At 47.0% G+C, this 17,518-nt stretch overlaps 1 protein-coding gene across 2 annotated transcripts in view; it reads right to left on the bottom strand.

Moving 5' to 3' along the window:
* Positions 1-326: 326 nt before the first annotated feature.
* Positions 327-17,518, bottom strand: part of pdcd2l (programmed cell death 2-like) — a 51,233-nt gene continuing 34,041 nt past the window's right edge. For both annotated transcript variants that reach the window (XM_041192263.1, XM_041192262.1), the window contains exons 3-7: positions 14,902-14,962; positions 13,897-14,261; positions 9,017-9,130; positions 7,993-8,147; positions 327-511 (exon numbers count right to left, since the gene is read on the bottom strand). In XM_041192263.1, coding sequence (XP_041048197.1) covers positions 381-511; positions 7,993-8,147; positions 9,017-9,130; positions 13,897-14,261; positions 14,902-14,962 — 826 coding nt within the window. In that variant the 3' untranslated portion in view covers positions 327-380. The remainder of the gene's footprint in view (positions 512-7,992; positions 8,148-9,016; positions 9,131-13,896; positions 14,262-14,901; positions 14,963-17,518) is intronic.

Below are 17,518 nucleotides of genomic sequence, written 5' to 3'. Positions count from 1 at the left end.
GTTACTTGCCACTTGTCAGCCCAAGCCTGGATATTGTCCAGGTCTTGCTGCATTTGGACATGGACTGCACTATCTGAGGAGAATGTGCAGATTGCTGCCACCTTCCTAGGTTCTAGCTGTGGCTGCACTTCAGAATGTACTTCATTGGGTGTAAAGTGTTTTGGGAATTCTCGAGGTTGTGAAAGGTGCTAAATTAAGGCAACTCTTTCTTTCTTTTGCTTGTCATGTGGGAGTGTAGATCCACCTGGTGGCCATACGTAGACTTGCAGTCAGATTCCTAGCACTGACTCCAGCTCACAACTTTATTCCAACAGCAGAGCTACAGGTTTTAAATTAAACATTTGGTTTTTATTTAGAACCAGATTACAAGTGATTAACACCTATCTGAAAAAGCACTGGTCTGGATCTCCCTGTACAACGGCACATTCCTCGAGGGGTGTCTGATTACTGGGAGCCCAACAACTCTTCTCACACGTGTAGATCAAAACCGTCCCGAATTCCACACCCACCTCTGCAAAAGAATTGTTTAACTTGCTTAGTTTTTAATTTCAAACAGTAAGTCCAGACAAGCTCACAGCCTGAGAGGAATAGAACACAGCTCAGAAGGAGGCCATTCAGCCCATCTTAGGAAGGGCGCAGACTGATTGGAGACATCAGCAGCAACAAGAGGAGGAAAAGGAGGTGACCAGCAGACTGACATTTGTGCTCAGTTTTGCAGAAGAGGAAGGGGAAAAAAAATCTAACTCTGACATCATAGGAAAGCCATGAAGTAATTAGCTGGTGAATATTGTAGCGGGCAGGTGAAAGGCATATCAGTAGGGGAGCATTTAGGAGATAGTGACCATAACTCAGTTAGATTGAGGATAGTTATGGAAAAGGATAAGGTTGGACCGGGAATAAAAGTTCTAAACTAAGGAAAGGCTCATTTTACGAAGACGAGATATGGTTTGGCCCAAGTGGACTGGGAGCAGCTACTTGCAGCTAAAACTGTCTTAGAGCAGTTGGAGGCATTCAAGGAGGTAATAGCGAGAGTACGGGGCAGATATGTTCCCGTAAAGACAAACAGGGGTACCAAAGGGAGAACTCTGGATGTCAAGGGACATAAGGTTAGGATTAAGAAAAAGAAGCTTATGACAGACACAGAGGGCTCAATATGGCTGAGTCCATAGAAAACCATAGAAAAGTTACAGCACAGAAGGAGGCCATTTGGTCCATCTTGTCCATGTCAGCCCGAGGACACCCAGGGCCCTTTCTAATCGCACCTTCCTGCACCCAGCCCATAGCCCTGCAGCTTACAGTGCTTAAGGTGCAGATCCAGGTACTTTTTAAAAGTGTTTAAAGTTTCTGCCTCTACCACCAACTTGGGCAGCGAATTCCAGACACCCACTACCCTCTGCGTAAAAAAGTTCTTCCTCATGTCGCCCCTACACCTTCTGCCACTTATCTTGAATCTATGTCCCCTGGTTCTAGAATTGTCCACCAAGGGAAACAATTTTATCCTGTCCACTCTATCTATTCCCCTCATAATTTTGTACACCTCAACCAAGTCACCTCTCAGCCTTCTTTGTTCTAAGGAAAATAACCCCAACCTCTCCAATCTCTCCTCATAGCTACACTTTTCTAACCCTGGCAACATTCTTGTAAACCTCCTCTGCACTTTCTCCACAGCTATTACGTCCTTCCTGTAATGTAACCAGAACTACCATAAAAAGTGCAGGGGAGAGGGGGGACTTAAAAAGGAAATTAAGAAAGTGCATGAGAAAGCATTGGTGGGTAGAATAAAGGAAAACCCCAAGGAGTTTTTAAAAAATATATAAAGAGCAAGAGAAGGATTAGGGAAAGAGTAGGGCCAATTAGGGACCATAGGGGTAATCTGTGTGGACCCGGGAGATGTGGGTACAGTCCTCAAGGAATGTGTTGGTCTTCACAATGGAAAAGGATGATGCAGATATAGACATCAGGGTGGAGGACTGAGACTAGAGGAAATTAACGTAGAGGAGGTATTAGCGGGTTTAGTGACCTTAAAAGTGGATAAAAACACAGGCCCAGATGAGATGTATCCCAAGATGTTGAGGGAGGCAAGGGAAAAGATATCAGGGGCCCTGGCAGTAATTTTCAAATCCTCTCTGGCCAGTGAGATGCCAGAGGATTGCTAACGTCCCATTATTCAAAAAGGGAGGAAGGAATAGGCCCGGAAATTACAGGCCAGTCAGTCTAACCTTGGCAGTGGGGAAGCTACTAGGAAGAATTCTGAGGGACAGAATATATCTGCACTTAGAGAGACATGGATTAATCAGAGATCGTCAGCATGGGTTTGATAAGGGAAAGTCGTGTTTGACAAATATGATCGAATTTTTTGAGGAACGAGGAGTGTTGATGAGGGTAATGCATTTGATGTGGTCTACATGGACTTTAGCAAGGCTTCTGATAAGGTCCCTCATGGCAGACTGGTCAAGAAAGTAAGAGCCCAGGGGATCCAAGGCAAAGTGGCATGTTGGATCCAAAATTGGCTGAGAAGCAGGAAGCAGAGGGCGATGGTAGAGAGATGTTTCTGTGTCTGGAAGTCTGTTTCCAGTGGGGTTCCACAGGGCTCGGTGCTGGGGCCCTTGCTGTCTGTGGTGTACATAAATGATTTGGACTTAAATGTAGGGGGTATGATCAAGAAGTTCACGGATCACATGAAAATTGGTAGAGTGGGTGAATAGTGAGGAGGATAGCTGTAAACTGCAGGAGGATATCAATGGACTGGTCAGGTGGGCAGAGCAGTGGCAAATGGAATTCAACCCGGAAAATGAGAGGTAATGCACTTGGGGAGGGCTAACAAGGCAAGGGATTGCACTAAGAATGGCCAGACAATGGATACTACTGAAGATCAGAGGGACCTTGGTGTGCATGTCCACAGATCCCTGAAGGTAGCAGGGCAGGTAGATAAGGTGGTTAAGAAGGAACATGGGACACTTGCCTTTATTAGTCGAGGTGTAGAATACAAGAGCAGGGAGGTTATGCTGGAACTGTATAAAACTCTGGTTAGGCACCAACTGGAGTACTGTGTGCAGTTCTGGTCTCCACAGGATACGATTGCACTGGAGAGGGTGCAGAGGAGATTTACCCGGATGCTGCCTGGGCTGGAGGGTGTGAGCTATGAGGAAAGATTGGATAGGCTGGGGTTGTTTTCCTTGGAGCAGCGAAGGTTGAGAGGGGACCTGATAGAGGTGTATAAGATTATGAGGGGTATAAATAGGGTGGATAGGAGGGCACTTTTTCCATTAGTAGAGGGATCAATAACCAGGGGGCATAGATTTAAGATAAGAGGTAGAAAGCTAAGAGGGGATTTGAGGAGAAATATTTTTATCCAGATGCTGGTGGGTGTCTTGACCTCACTGTGGTTGAGTCAGAAACTCTCGTAACATTTAAGAAGTATTTAGATATTCACTTGCGTTGCCATAGCCTCCAGGACTATGGGCCAAGTGCTGGAAAATGGGATTAGTGTTGTCAGATCTTTGCTGACCAGCATGGACACGATGGGCCGAATGGCCTCCTCCTATTCTGTAGATGTCTATGAGTCTATGTTTCCCTTTCTCCAAAGTCAGAAAGTTAGTCTAAGGAGCTGCAAAATAAAAATGTGATTTTTTTTTCAGATAAGTGTTAAGTAAAATGTGGCATCAGCAGAAGGGTAGTGAGTAGCTGTTGAGTCTTTATTGTTTTAAGTACTAAATTTGATGAAATAGAGGAATGGTAGGATAGCTCCAGTCTCTGGAGTGCACATCCTGTGCTATGTGGGAACAGGACACCCCCACCCCCCGACCCTGTGCCCTATCTGTCAGAGCCCTCATGATTGTGAATACCTCTATCAAATCGCCTCTCAACCTTCTCGTCTCTTCAAGGAGAACAGCCCCAATTCCTCCAATCTGTCTTCATAACTGAAGTTCCTCATCCCTGGAACCATTCTCCTGAATCTTTTCTACACTCTCTCCAACTCCTTTACATCCTTCCTAAAGTGTGGTGTCCAGAACATAGACACAATGCTCTAGCTGAGGCCTAACCAGTGTTTTATACCGATTTATCATAGCTTTTAGACTCTATGCCTCATCGGGACATCTCAAAGTGCTTTACAGCCAGTGAAGTACTTGTGAAATGTAGTCACTGATTAATGTAGGAAACTTGGCAGTTGCTTTGCACACCGCAAGCTCCCACAAACAGCAACGTGATAATGACCAGATCATCTGTTTTCATGATGTTGGCTGAGGGATAAATTTTGGCCAAGATGCTGGGGAGAACTTCCCTGTTCTTCTTCAAAATAATACCGTTTAGGATCTTTAACAACCACCCAACAGGGCAGATGGGTCTTCGGTTCAACATCTCATCCAAGAAAACGATAGGGAAAAAAAATCGCCTTGGGTTCCTCGCAGTGGGTACCTTCCAGTGACTCTGACACGTACACACATGACACTCAGTGTCCCTGGGTGTTTGGAGTGGACAGAATAGGTTTATCAGAAAGTCAGCACAGGTGAAAAGGGCTGAGTGGCCTTCTGCTGTTCAGTAAAAATTATGATTCTCTATTCAGATTCCGATGGTCAATTGTAGAGAACCTCTGCTCAGGTGAGGATTGATGCCACTGAGAGATAGAATCGGGGGCAAGAATCCAAATAAAGGCAAACAGATTGTGATACAGGGTTGTAACTTCCCCAGAGTGATGATCAGCATCAGATTGCCACTCCCGGCTCAATGACGGACTCTAAGGTTTTTCTGTGCCTGACCTAACTCGGGCTGGGTGGGATGCAGCAGGTCCTCAAAGCTCAGGGTCCTAGTCCGGCAGAGTCGGATTGGAGAAGGACACACCCCCATTCCCCCCTTTTTATGGCATTGCTGCTGTAAACCAGGAAAGTTAAAGGTCCCATTGAAACTGACAGGCTGGGGGCAAGCTAAATGGATGAATCGGGGGGGGAGGGTGGAGGATCAGAAGTCGAGGGGAGTGATCGGAGGTCGAGGGGAGGAGCGGAGGTCAGACCTTAGGTGGGGATCGGGCCGGCTGGGTGGGGGAGGGGGTGTTGTGCCTACGTTTGGGGGGGGTGGTGGGGCGGGGGGGAGGAGACTGTTTTGGTTCGGGTCAGGGCTGTTGTGGGGGGGAATCCCATGGGGAGTCAGGGAGGTTGGGAAACAGTGGTGGGGATGGGAGAGTCTGGTTGTGGGGGGGGGGGTGTTGTCGGGGGTGGGAGAGTCTGGTTGGGGGGGAGGGAGGGTGGGAGACTCTGGTTTGGGGGGGGTTGGTTGTCGGGGGTGGGAGAGTCTGGTTGGGGGGGAGGGAGGGTGGGAGACTCTGGTTTGGGGGGGGTTGGTTGTCGGGGGTGGGAGAGTCTGGTTGGGGGGGAGGGAGGGTGGGAGACTCTGGTTTGGGGGGGGTTGGTTGTCGGGGGTGGGAGAGTCCGGTTTGGGGGGGTGGGGAAGGGGGGGTGGGAGATTCTGGTTTTGGTGGGTGGGGTGGGGTGGGGGTGGGGTGAGGGGCGAGTTCGGTTTGGGAGGTTGGTTGTCGGTCTGGGTCTTTAGAATAGTTACCCAGAAGTTAGAAGAGGTTTTAATTCTTCCAACTTTACCTGGGTAACTATTTGTGTAACACAGCCAGAATCAGCCGAAGTTTGCAAATTAAATTGCTTTTTTGGGCAGTTCCCAGTGCAGGACAATCACTCGAGGGAAGTTTGCACTTCCGGGAAATTGCCGTACAAACTCTGACCTGCAAATGTCCAAGAGGGATTCCCCAGCGCATCTTCGGGTATCCTCCCCCCTCCGACCATCCCAAATCTGACGCTGGGGAGCTCGGAATTGCAGTGCACTGTTTAGTATTAACTGTGTCAGCTCAGTTAGTAACAATCTCACCTCCAAGTTGTGGGTTCAATCACCACTCCACAGACTTCAGTACATAATCTAAGCTGACATCCACTGCAGTACTGAGGGAGTGCCACACTATTGGAGGTGCCGTCTTCCAGATGAGACATTAAACTGAGGCACCATCTGCTATTGGCCAGGAAAAGACCCCATGACCAATATTGGATGAAGAGCAGGGGAGATCTCCCTGTCGTCCAGGTCAATATTTATCCCTCAATCAACATGACCAAAACAGATTTCCTGGAGATTTACCTTCATGAGGATACACAGAGTCTGCAAAGGGATATGGATGGGCTAAGTGAGGGCAAAGATAGGGAGTCTAATGTAGGAAAATTAGGTTGTCCAATTCGGCAGGAAGAATAGAAAAGCAGATTTTTTTTATTAAATAGAGATTGTAGAACTCAGTGGCACAGAGGGATCTGGGTGAATGGCATGACACTAGGAAGTTCTGAGGAACAAAGGGACCTTGGCGTGTGTGTCCATAGATCTCTGAAGGTGGAGGGGCATGTTAGTGGGGTGGAGAAAAAGGCATATGGGACACTTGCCTTTATCAATCGAGGCATAGATTACAAAAGTAGGGAGGTCATGTTGGAGTTGTATAGAACCTTGGTGAGGCCACAGCTGGAGTACTGTGTGCAGTTCTGGTCACCACATTATAGGAAGGATGTGATTGCACTGGAGGGGGTGCAGAGGAGATTCACCAGGATGTTGCCTGGGATGAAACATTTAAGTTATGAAGAGAGGTTGGATTGACTTGGGTTGTTTTCGTTGGAGCAGAGAAGACTGAGGGGCGACCTGATCGAGGTGTACAAGATTATGAGGGGCAAGGACAGGGTGGATAGGGAGCAGCTGTTCCCTTAGTTGAAGGGTCAGTCACAAGGGGACATAAGTTCAAGGTGAGGGGCAGGAGGTTTAGGGGGGATGTGAGGAAAAACTTTTTTACCCAGAGGGTGGTGAGGGTCTGGAATGTGCTGCCTGGGAGGGTGGTGGAGGGCGGGTTGCCTCACATCCTTTAAAAAGTACCTGGATGAGCACTTGGCACCTCATAACATTCAAGGCTATGGGCCAAATGCTGGTAAATGGGATTAGGTAGGTAGGTCAGGTGTTTCTCATGTGTCGGTGCAGACTCGATGGGCCGAAGGGCCTCTTCTGCACTGTGAGATTCTGGGTGACCCGGTACATGAATCACTAGAAGTCAGCAATGCAGGTACAGCAAGTGATTAGGAAGGTAAATGGAGAGTTTGACTTTATTGCAAGAGGATGGAGTATAAAAGTTAGGAAGTCTTGCTTCAGCTGTACAGGGTGTTGGCTGGGACTGTGTCTGGAGCACTGTGTCCAGTTTTAGTTTCCCTACTTGCATTGGAAGCAGTTCAGAGAAGGTTCACTCAGCTGATTCCTGGGATAAGGTTTGTTTTATGATGAAAGGTTAAGCAGGTTGGCCCTATTCTTGATCTCCTAAACTCTAATAAGTAGTGACCTTATTGAAACATATAAGGTTCTGAGGGGGTTTGACGGGGTAGATGCTGAGAGAACATTTCCTCTTGGTGGGGGGGGAAATCTACAACCAGGGGGCACAGTTTAAAAATAAGTGATCTCCAATTTAAGACAGAGCTGAGGGGGAATTTTTGTCTCTGAGGTTTGTTAGTCTTTGGAATTCTCTCCCACGGAGCAGTGGAGGCTCGGTCACTCAATATATTCAAGGCTGAGTGAGACAGGGTTTTGATCAACAAGGGAGTCGAAGGGATGGGCAGTTAAGGCCACAATCAGATCAGCCATGATCTTACTGAATGGAGGAGCAGGCTCGAGGGGCTGAATGGCCTACTCCTCCTATTTCTTATGATCTTACAATCTCATTCCTGTTTGTGGGAGCTTGCTGTGTGCAAATTGGCTGCTGCATTTCCGACATTACCACAGTAAATACTCTTCATTCATTGTAAGGTATTCTGGAATAGTCCTGGGATGTGGTGAAAGGCACTATATAAATGCAAGTCTCTCTTCAGCATCTCAGGTACATTATAAACATAGTGTGACAATAGGAGGCAAGATTCTGAAATTTTAACCCTCCAGGTTCCATCAGCCATTGGCAGAAGGGGTCCTGATTCTGCCACCTACCTTCACTGCTCGCACTTTTCAGCATGTTGACCAGGGCTGGCATCAGCTGGAACTCAAAAACCCTGGCACTGCCACACACTCCACACGCTGGAGTGGCTGTCTTGATTCCCACAGGGGGTGAGGAGAGCAGTAAGGGGCTCCCATTCCAGCAATACCTAAGGTCACAAAAGTCAAAACCAGAAAAGCATAAGGTGTAAATATCATTCCGAGCAGACTGACATTCCAATACAACATCATCTTCTCACCCAGAACAACAACAACTTGCATTTATGTAGCACCTTTAACGTAGTAAAATGTCCCAAGGTGCTTCACAGAATCAGAGGAGTACAGCTATCTCGGAGGGATGCAGAGCTGGAGGAGATTACAGAGATAGGGAGGGGATTTGAAAATGAGGTGTAGATCTGCCATGGGCGATGGTAGCTGTGCATTGATGGAATGTGTTCAGAATGTTACTTAGGAAGCTGGTCATAAAGTTCTTTGCCACTGGGATACATGATTGGCAACAATGCACCACAAGGAACAATCTATAGTGTATCTCATTTTGTTATTACTTTGTGCACTTTTACCATGTTGTCACATTACTGACACTTTTGTGTCAATTCTTCCCATTATAGATCCCTATGTCATGTTTACAATGGAAATGATGTATGTAAACAGTCACGTTGTAGTAACACCCTCCCACCATCAGTGATGCCCTAGCCCTTCAGCTTTGCATCTCCTAACTCCTCAGTTTGTATTGAACTACATGTCAAACGACGCTAACCATATGTATCACAAATTTCCATCACTTGCTATTTAACCACAAATAATATAATGTATAGAGTAAAGTTAATGGATGGAATATTTGATTATGTTACTGCCTCTTGGTTGAATGATGATCTGCCCTGTAACCTCACTGAGGGACCATGGTTTTGATTCCCCAGTGCAATGGCTGATTGATCAATGCTTTGAATAAGCCCAGTTTGGATTCTCCACTTTGCTGCCCCATGTTTTTGGCTCCAATACAATTCACGGCAACACAAACCTTAGAATCTGTTCAGGACAGCTGGAAATCCGTTTCATGAATTTGACGAACGTTCTGTCTCCATGTCGGACTTTACCCTTCTCGTATGCTTCTGTACCTCCATCATCTTCACAGCTAGGAGCAAGAAAAATCTTACATGGATTTCAATCATTGACCTCAGGACCAGGAGCAAAGTTCTTGCCCTGATGCAGGGTGGGATTCCAGGATGTCAGGATCACATCTGGTGCTCATTCTTCACGTGCGAGCCTTGTATAGACTCAGCTCGGTGACTACATCAAAACCCAATCTTGTCCTCACCCAATATAGGAACACAGGAACAGGAGGAGGCCATTCAGCCCCTCGAGCCTGTTACACAGGAACAGGAGGAGGCCATTCAGCCCCTCGAGCCTGTTACACAGGAACAGGAGGAGGCCATTCAGCCCCTCAAACCTATTCCATCATTCAGTCAGATCATGACTCATCTATTAATCCCGCTTTGCTCCCTTTTCCCTCAATACCCTAACCCAACAAAAATCCATTAATTGGTCTCAACTGATCCCCCTGCCATGCAACCACATCTTTTGTGGGGGAGCGAGTTCCAGATTTCCACTATCCTTTGTGTGAAGAAATGCTTCCAAACATCACCCCTGAAAGGCTTGGCTCAAATATTCAGATTATTCGCCTCTTTCTGTATTTCTCCCACTAGAGAAAACAGTTTCTCTCTATTTACCCTATCAAATCCTTCTTACTGTTTGAAACACCTCAATTAAATCAGCCCTCAATTTTCTAAACACAAGGGAGTACAAGTCATGTCTATGTAACTTGTTATCATAAATTTAACCCTTCGATCCCTGGTATTGTTCTGGCGAATCTGCCCAACACCCCCCTACAAAGCCAATCCTGAAATACAGGGATCAGAACGGAACGCCGTTACTCCTGATGGAGCCTAAACAGAGCTTTGTATCGTTCTCTCACACACTCACTATCTCGCTCTCAGATCAGCCATTGTCTTCCCATATCCACAGTCACATCCACTGGAACAGGATTGTCATCAGGAGCAGGAACCATAGGAATAGCAATCGAGAGATGAGAGAGCAACATGTTGATTCACAGTTAATGGGAGCACTAAAGCTAATCAGCTCACCCCCAGCACAGGCTGTTCTGAATAGGTCACCTCCCCACCCGGATTCACTAGGGAGAGGACATGGTGTTTACAGCAAAGAAACAGGCCATTCGACCCAACTGCTCTGTGCTGGTGTTTTTACTCCACATGAGCCTCCTCCTACCATTTATCTCACTCTGTCACCATTGCTGAAAAAAGAGGCTTGTCGAAGCTGGTCGTCTTGCACTCATCAGGACACTCGCAAGAATACCCATATAAGGGGACAAACAACAGTTTATATTGTATGTGAAGAGAGTGCTGATTGGTTGGCAAATGGCATTGCCATGGAGAATGTACCAATGATGGTGACTGACAGTTAACTGCCAAGCATTGTTTGAAATTTAAACCAGACCGCTTGACCCTGATTGGTCAAAGCCTTGCCCTGAGGAATGAATCAGCAAATGGCTGTCACTTATTTTGTTTAGCTGAAACAGGTATAGTGTGTGTACATGTTCTTTCTGTCTGCAAGGAGCAAGGCCCCGTGCATTAAAATATGTAGCTTCCAGTAAACGCAAACGTGCCACACTCGGAGCCCGACTGACAATCTTAAATTAGCTGTCAGTGTATTTCTTAGCACCCTGAGGATTATTTAGTAAATGTTGTCCCATCGTGGAATCACATCTAATGTTGGAGACTGTGTTTTGAGTTTTGTAAGGATGGGCTGGTTGGGTACGGTCTGTACCCTCCCCGTTACAAACAGCGGCTGGGACAGGCTGTTTGAGACGATCCACCAGTCTTTGGGACGTACACCCTACATCCCTAGCATCACACTGGCACTGAAATTCATACACCACATTACTCATTTGTGTGATAGGCAGAAAGTCTTTTTGGCATACGGCAGCATCCTGTCAGTGGCCAATACCACTTGTGTTGCTACTGCATAGTAGCAGCGTGAAACAGCTAGCTTCACCTGTTGCTCACATTTTTGAGAAACCTTACCCCTCCAGGGTAATCTGAGGTAGACTGGGCACTTTTCAGTGCCAAAAGTGACAGCCTTAGGCCCGCTCATGAGTTTGCGTGATACACAGTGGGAAATGATCTGATCAGGGTAGCTATTATCCCGCAGGATGTCTTTGATGTGCCCTAGCTCAACATCAAGCTTGTAAGGTGACCAAATGGCTCAGGCCCTGTTTATGAGTTTGCCGATGAGGCCAATCTTATAGCCTGTGGAACTGTAAGAGTCTCAATGTTTATATTGACCGGTGAAGCTAGGCTTGCAGTATACTGGGGTAAAGACCACCCCGGCAGATTTTTCAACTAGGGTGTCAAGAAAAGGGAGTTAATTTAACTGCTCCATTTCAAAGGTGAATTTGAGTGAAGGATGGAGCCCATTAAGACATGCAAGGAAATTATTACTTGCAGCTGTGGATTTAAAATATAGCAAGCGTATCATCCACATATTGGAAATATATGAGGGGTGAGAGGCTGGGTGTTATTCCATGAAAGACACGTTTCTCATGGAACCCAACAAAGATGTTTGCAAGAGTTGGGCCTAGAGGGGATCCCATGGAAAACCATGTATTTGGTAATACATTAAAACTGAACTCAACTGAATGAGTTGCCGAGTTCATAAGTTCAATGAATGCTGAGCATTGCAATGGTGGTGGGTCCAGATCACCATGATATAAGGCTGCAGGGCAAATATCTATGGCTTCCTTAGGTGCAACACTGTTGAACAGACTAGCAATGTCAGATGAGCACATGGACACAAAATTGGTATCATTGGAAGAGGAGGCTCCACAAATATCCCCATCCTCAATGATGGAGGAGCCCAGCACATCAGTGCAAAAGATAAGGCTGAAGAATTTGCTACAATCTTCAGCCAGAAGTGCTGAGTGGATGATTCATCTCGGCCTCCTCTGGAGGTCTCCAACATCACAGATGCCAGTCTCCAGCCAATTCGATTCACTCCACGTGATATTAAGAAACGGCTGAAGACACTGGATAGTGCAAAGGTTATGGGCCCTGACAATATTCTGGCAACAGTACTGAAGACTTGTGCTCCAGAACTTGCCGCGCCCCTAGCCAAGCTGTTCCAGTACAGCTACAACACTGGCATCTACCTGGCTATGTGGAAAATTGCCCAGGTATGTCCTGTACACAAAAAGCAGGACAAATCCAACACGGCCAATTACCGCCCCATCAGTCTACTCTCCATCATCAGTAAAGTAATGGAAGGTGTCAGCAACAGTGCTATCAAGCAGCACTTGCTTAGCAATAACCTGCTCACCGATACCCAGTTTGGGTTTTTCTAGGGCCACTCAGCTCCTTAGTTTAAACATGGGCAAAAGAGCTACCCGTGAGGTGAAGTGAGAGTGACTGCCCTTGACATCAAGGCAGCATTTGACAGAGTGTAGCATCAAGGAGCCCTAGCAAAACTGGAGTCAATGAGAATCAGGGGGAAAACTCTCAACTGGTTGGAGCCATACCCAGCACAAAGGAAGATGGTTGTGGTTGTTGGAGGTCAGTCATCTCAGCTCCAGGACATCACTGCAGGAGTTCCTCAGGGTAGTGTCCTCGGCCCAACCATCTTCAGATGCTTCATCAATGACCTTCCTTCCATCATAAGGTCAGAAGTGGGGATGTTCACTGATGATTGCACAACATTCAGCACCATTCACGACTCCTGATACTGAAGCAGTCCATGTCCAAATGCAGCAAGACCTGGACAATATCCAGGCTTAGGCTGACAAGTGAGAATCAATGACCATCTCCAACAAGAAAGAATCTAGCCATTGCCCCTTGGTGTTCAATGGCATCACCACCACTGAATCGCCCACTATCAACATCCTGGAATTATCATTGACCAGAAACTGAACTGGATTAGCCATATAAATACTGTGACTACAAGAGCAGGTCAGAGGCTAGGAATCCTGTGGCAAGTAACTCACCTCCTAACTCCCCAAACCCTGTCCACCATCTACAAGGCACAAGTCAGGAATGTGATGGAATACTCCCCACTTGCCTGGATGAGTGCAGCTCCCACAACACTCAAGAAGCTTGACACCACCCAGGACAAAGCAGCCTGTTTGATTGGCATCACATCCACAAACATTCTCTCCCTCCACTACTGACGCATAGTAGCAGCAGTGTGTACCATCTACAAGATGCATTGCAGTTTGCACCAAGGCTCCTTAGACAGCACCTTCCAAACCCAAGACCACTATCTTCTAGAAGGACAAGGGCAGCAGACACATGGGAACACCACCACCTGGAAGTTCCCCTCCAAGTTATTCACCATCCTGACTTGGAAATATATCACCGTTCCTTCACTGTCACTGGGTCAAAATCCTGGAACTCCCTCCCTAACAGCACTGTGGGTGTACCTACACCACATGGACTGCAGCGGTTCAAGAAGGCAGCTCACCACCACCTTCTCAAGGGCAACTAGGGATGGGTGGTAAATGCTGGCCCAGCCAACGACACCCACATCTCATGAACGACTGAAAAAAATCTATATCATTCACCTCAGCCACTTTCTGGGTAAAGAAGTTTCTCCTGAATTTTCGATTGGATTTATTAGTGACTCTTATATAGTTGTCTCCCAGTTCTGGTCTCCCCACAAGTGGAAATGTTTTCTTATGTTTACCCCATTGAACCCCCTTTAATTTTAATGGTGATCTCTATCTGGTTACCATTCAGCCCTGTCTCATCCGGGGGGAGTGGTTGAATTCTGTTCAGCCTTTCCTGGTAGTTTATAAACTCAGTCAAACTATTTGAGACACAAAGCTCCTCTCACCTGGAGAAAGCTAACTGTTCAACGTTGATTCCTTCCCTCCTCTGGTACTCCTGGAGCAGTTCCTGCTCATGGCTGAAGCCAGTTTCCAATGTGTAATCCTCCTCTTCCATCACGCTGATATAGAAAGGCTGGAAAACTGGCACAGGAGCTCGAGTAACCAGCCCCTTCCCCTCCGCATTCTCCAGCAGACTGAGACCCTCCAGCCTGGTGGTCTGAACGCCGATCTCTCTGTCCGACAGCGAAGGTGGGGCCTGAGCAGCTCCGAGACTCAGTAACTCCTCAGTGCTGAGCTCAGGAGAATCATCCAACCCCCAGTCATCTGCCTCGCTGCACCAATCCTTCGCTGTCACTGAAACCAGGTTTTCCTTTGAAAAAACAAATTGTGTACAATTATCTCACCACCTCAACAATTCCATAATCCAAAATATTCTTTAACTAGTCACCTTCACCCATCAGGGAGGGAGGAGGGGCTGGGGGGCAATAAAGACCCTCTGACAGTGCGGCACTCCCTCAGTACTGACCCTCCGACAGTGCGGCGCTCCCTCAATACTGACCCTCCCACAGTGCAGCACTCCCTCAGTACTGACCCTCCCACAGTGCGGCGCTCCCTCAATACTGACCCTCCGACAGTGCGGCGGTCCCTCGGTACTGACCCTCCAACGGCGCGGCACTCCCTCAATACTGACCCTCCGACAGTGCGGCACTCCCTCAATACTGACCCTCCGACAGTGCGGCACTCCCTCAATACTGACCCTCCGACAGTGCGGCACTCCCTCAATACTGACCCTCCGACAGTGTGGCACTCCCTCAGTACTGACCCGCCGACAGTGTGGCACTCCCTCAGTACTGCACTGGAGTGTCAGCCTGCATTATGTGCTAAGTCTCGGGAGAGGGGTTTTCATCCACAACCAAGTGATTCAGTTAGAGTGCTACTTACTGAGCCAGAGCTGACAGTAAAGATGAGAGACGGAGGGAGGGAGAAAAGATTTAACTAAGGACTCCCACCTCTGCTTTTGTTTCCAGTTTCTGCAGAGTCTCCTGGTACTGTGAGCGTAGAACCTTCCAGCTGTGGAACAAAATGAGATAAAGAACACTTCAAGCAACAAACAGTGGTCCCAAAGCCCAACCCTGTCATCTGCTGTCCTGCTATCAAACACATCACAGCGATTGGAAGAGCCAACACTGTCTTACCATTTCCTGCCAGCACTTAGACTCTATGTCAACAAGGCTTGGAGCGGTGGAGAGGGAACAGCTGAGACCCGTAATATCCACTTCTCCACTCTCTTACCCCACAATATGGAAACTCACTGGGTGTAGAACGAGGTTAAGAGAGAAAACCAGACATCTGAATTGCAAAATAATTAAAGGTCAAAGTGCAGGGGATGTGAAAGCAGAGAAAAGTAGGCAGAAAAGTGACACAAAAATCACAGAACTGGTGGACAAAGAGAGAGAGAGAGTGGAACACCACCACAAACTATATCCCAATCTGAAAAACTTCTATTCACCACCAACCTTTGCCTCCGTTACTGATCCTGTTTTGTATCCATCTCATCACTTCCCCTTTAATTTCACCAACTTCTATGTCTTTAATAAGCCTCTGGGTGACACTTTGACCACTGCCTTCCAAAAATCCATATATATAACATCTACTGCACTACCTCGATCAACCCTCATCAAAGAATATAATCAAGCTAGTCAGACACAACTTACCTTTAATATATCTATGCTAACTCTCCTTAATAAACTCATGTCTTTCCAAATATTTAATCCCTGATAATGGTTTCCAATGACAGTCCCACCACTGATGTCAGACTGACTGGCCAGTAGTTTCTTGGTTTATCCCTTTCGCTGAATAGTGGTATCACTTCAGTAACCCTCCTGACCTAGTGCACTGCCCCTGTATCCAATGCGTATTGAAAGATTGTGACCAATTTCACTTATTTCTACCTCTGCTCCTTTCATTACATCTGAACCAGGTGACTTACCAATTTTCAGTAATGTTATTGTTTTTAGTATGTCTTCTCTATTACTAACATGCCCAGAACTTCCTTCACCTCTTAGTGTAACCTTCACCTCATCAAGTTTCTTTGTGAAGACAGATGTAAAGTACACGTTTAATACTTCCAGGTGGTGGTGTTTCCAGGCATCTGCTGCCCTTGTCCTTCTAGGTGGTAGAGGTCGCGGGTTTGAAAGGTGCTATTGAAGGAGCCTTGGCAAGTTGCTAGGACTGAATCTATTTGATTTGAGTTGAGGGACAGAGTGGGAGCAGTTACATTGCTGGGAGTTTTTTTTTTTACAGAACTCAAAACAGCGAGAATGAGATAGATGAGTAAACATGTAGCTAAATTTCAAAGGGATGTAACAGAAATAGAGTAGTGATGTTCAGAGACTTGAATTACTCTAATTAATGTAGAATGGGAATGACATAACGTTAAAGGTAGCAGAGGACACTACCCTGAGGAACTCCTGCTGTGGTGTCCTGGAGCTGAGATGACTGACCTCCAACAACCACAACCATCTTCCTTTGTGCTAGGTATGACTCCAACCAGCGGAGAGTTTCCCCGATTCCCATTGACTCCAGTTTTGCTAGGGCTCCTTGATGCCACACTCGGTCAAATGCTGCCTTGATGTCAAGGGCAGTCACTCTCACCTCACCTCAGGAGTTCAGCTCTTTTGTCCAGGTTTGAACCAAGGCAGTAATGAGGTCAGGAGCTGAGTGGCCCTGGCAGAACCCAAACTGGGCATCAGTGAGCAGGTTATTGCTAAGCAAGTGCCACTTGATAGCACTGTTGATGACCCCTTCCATTACTTTACTGATGATGGAGAGTAGACTAATGGGGCAGTAATTGGCTGGGTTGGATTTGTCCTGCTTTTTGTGCACAGGACATACCTGGGCAATTTTCCCCCATAGCCAGGTAGATGCCAGTGTTGTAGCTGTACTGGAACAGCTTGGCTAGGGGCATGGCAAGTTCTGGAGCACAAGTCTTCAGTATTATTGCTGGAATATTGTCAGGGCCCATAGCTTTTGCAGTATCCAGTGCCTTCAGCCATTTCTTGATATCTTGTGGAGTGAATCGAATTGGCTCAAGACTGGCATCTGTGATGCTGGGGACCTCTGGAGGAGGCTGAGATGGATCATCCACTCGGCACTTCTGGCTGAAGATTGTAGCAAATGCTTCAGCCTCATCTTTTGCACTGATGTGCTGGGCTCCTCCATCATTGAGAATGGGGATATTTGTGGAGTCTCTTCCTCCAGTGAGTTGTTTAATTGCCCACCACCATTCACAACTGGATGTGGCAGGGCTGCAGAGTTTAGATCAGATCCACTGGTTGTGGATTGCTTAGCTCTGTCTATCACTTGCTGCTTATGCTGTTTGGCACACAAGTAGTCCTGTGTTGTAGCTCACCTGGTTGACACCTCATTTTTAGGTATGTTTGGTGCTGCTCCTGACATGCCCTCCTGCACTCTTCATTGAACCAGGGTTGATTCCCTGGCTTGATGGTAATGGTAGAGTGGGGGATATGCTGGGTCATGAGGTTACAGATCGTGTCTGAGTACAATTCTGCTGCTGATGGCCCACAGTGTCTCATAGATGCCCAGTTTTGAGTTGCTAGATCTATT

The sequence above is a fragment of the Carcharodon carcharias genome, chromosome 7 (assembly GCF_017639515.1).
Source record: "Carcharodon carcharias isolate sCarCar2 chromosome 7, sCarCar2.pri, whole genome shotgun sequence".
Classification (NCBI taxonomy): Eukaryota; Metazoa; Chordata; class Chondrichthyes; order Lamniformes; family Lamnidae; genus Carcharodon; species Carcharodon carcharias.
This window is presented reverse-complemented; position numbering and strand designations above follow the sequence as displayed.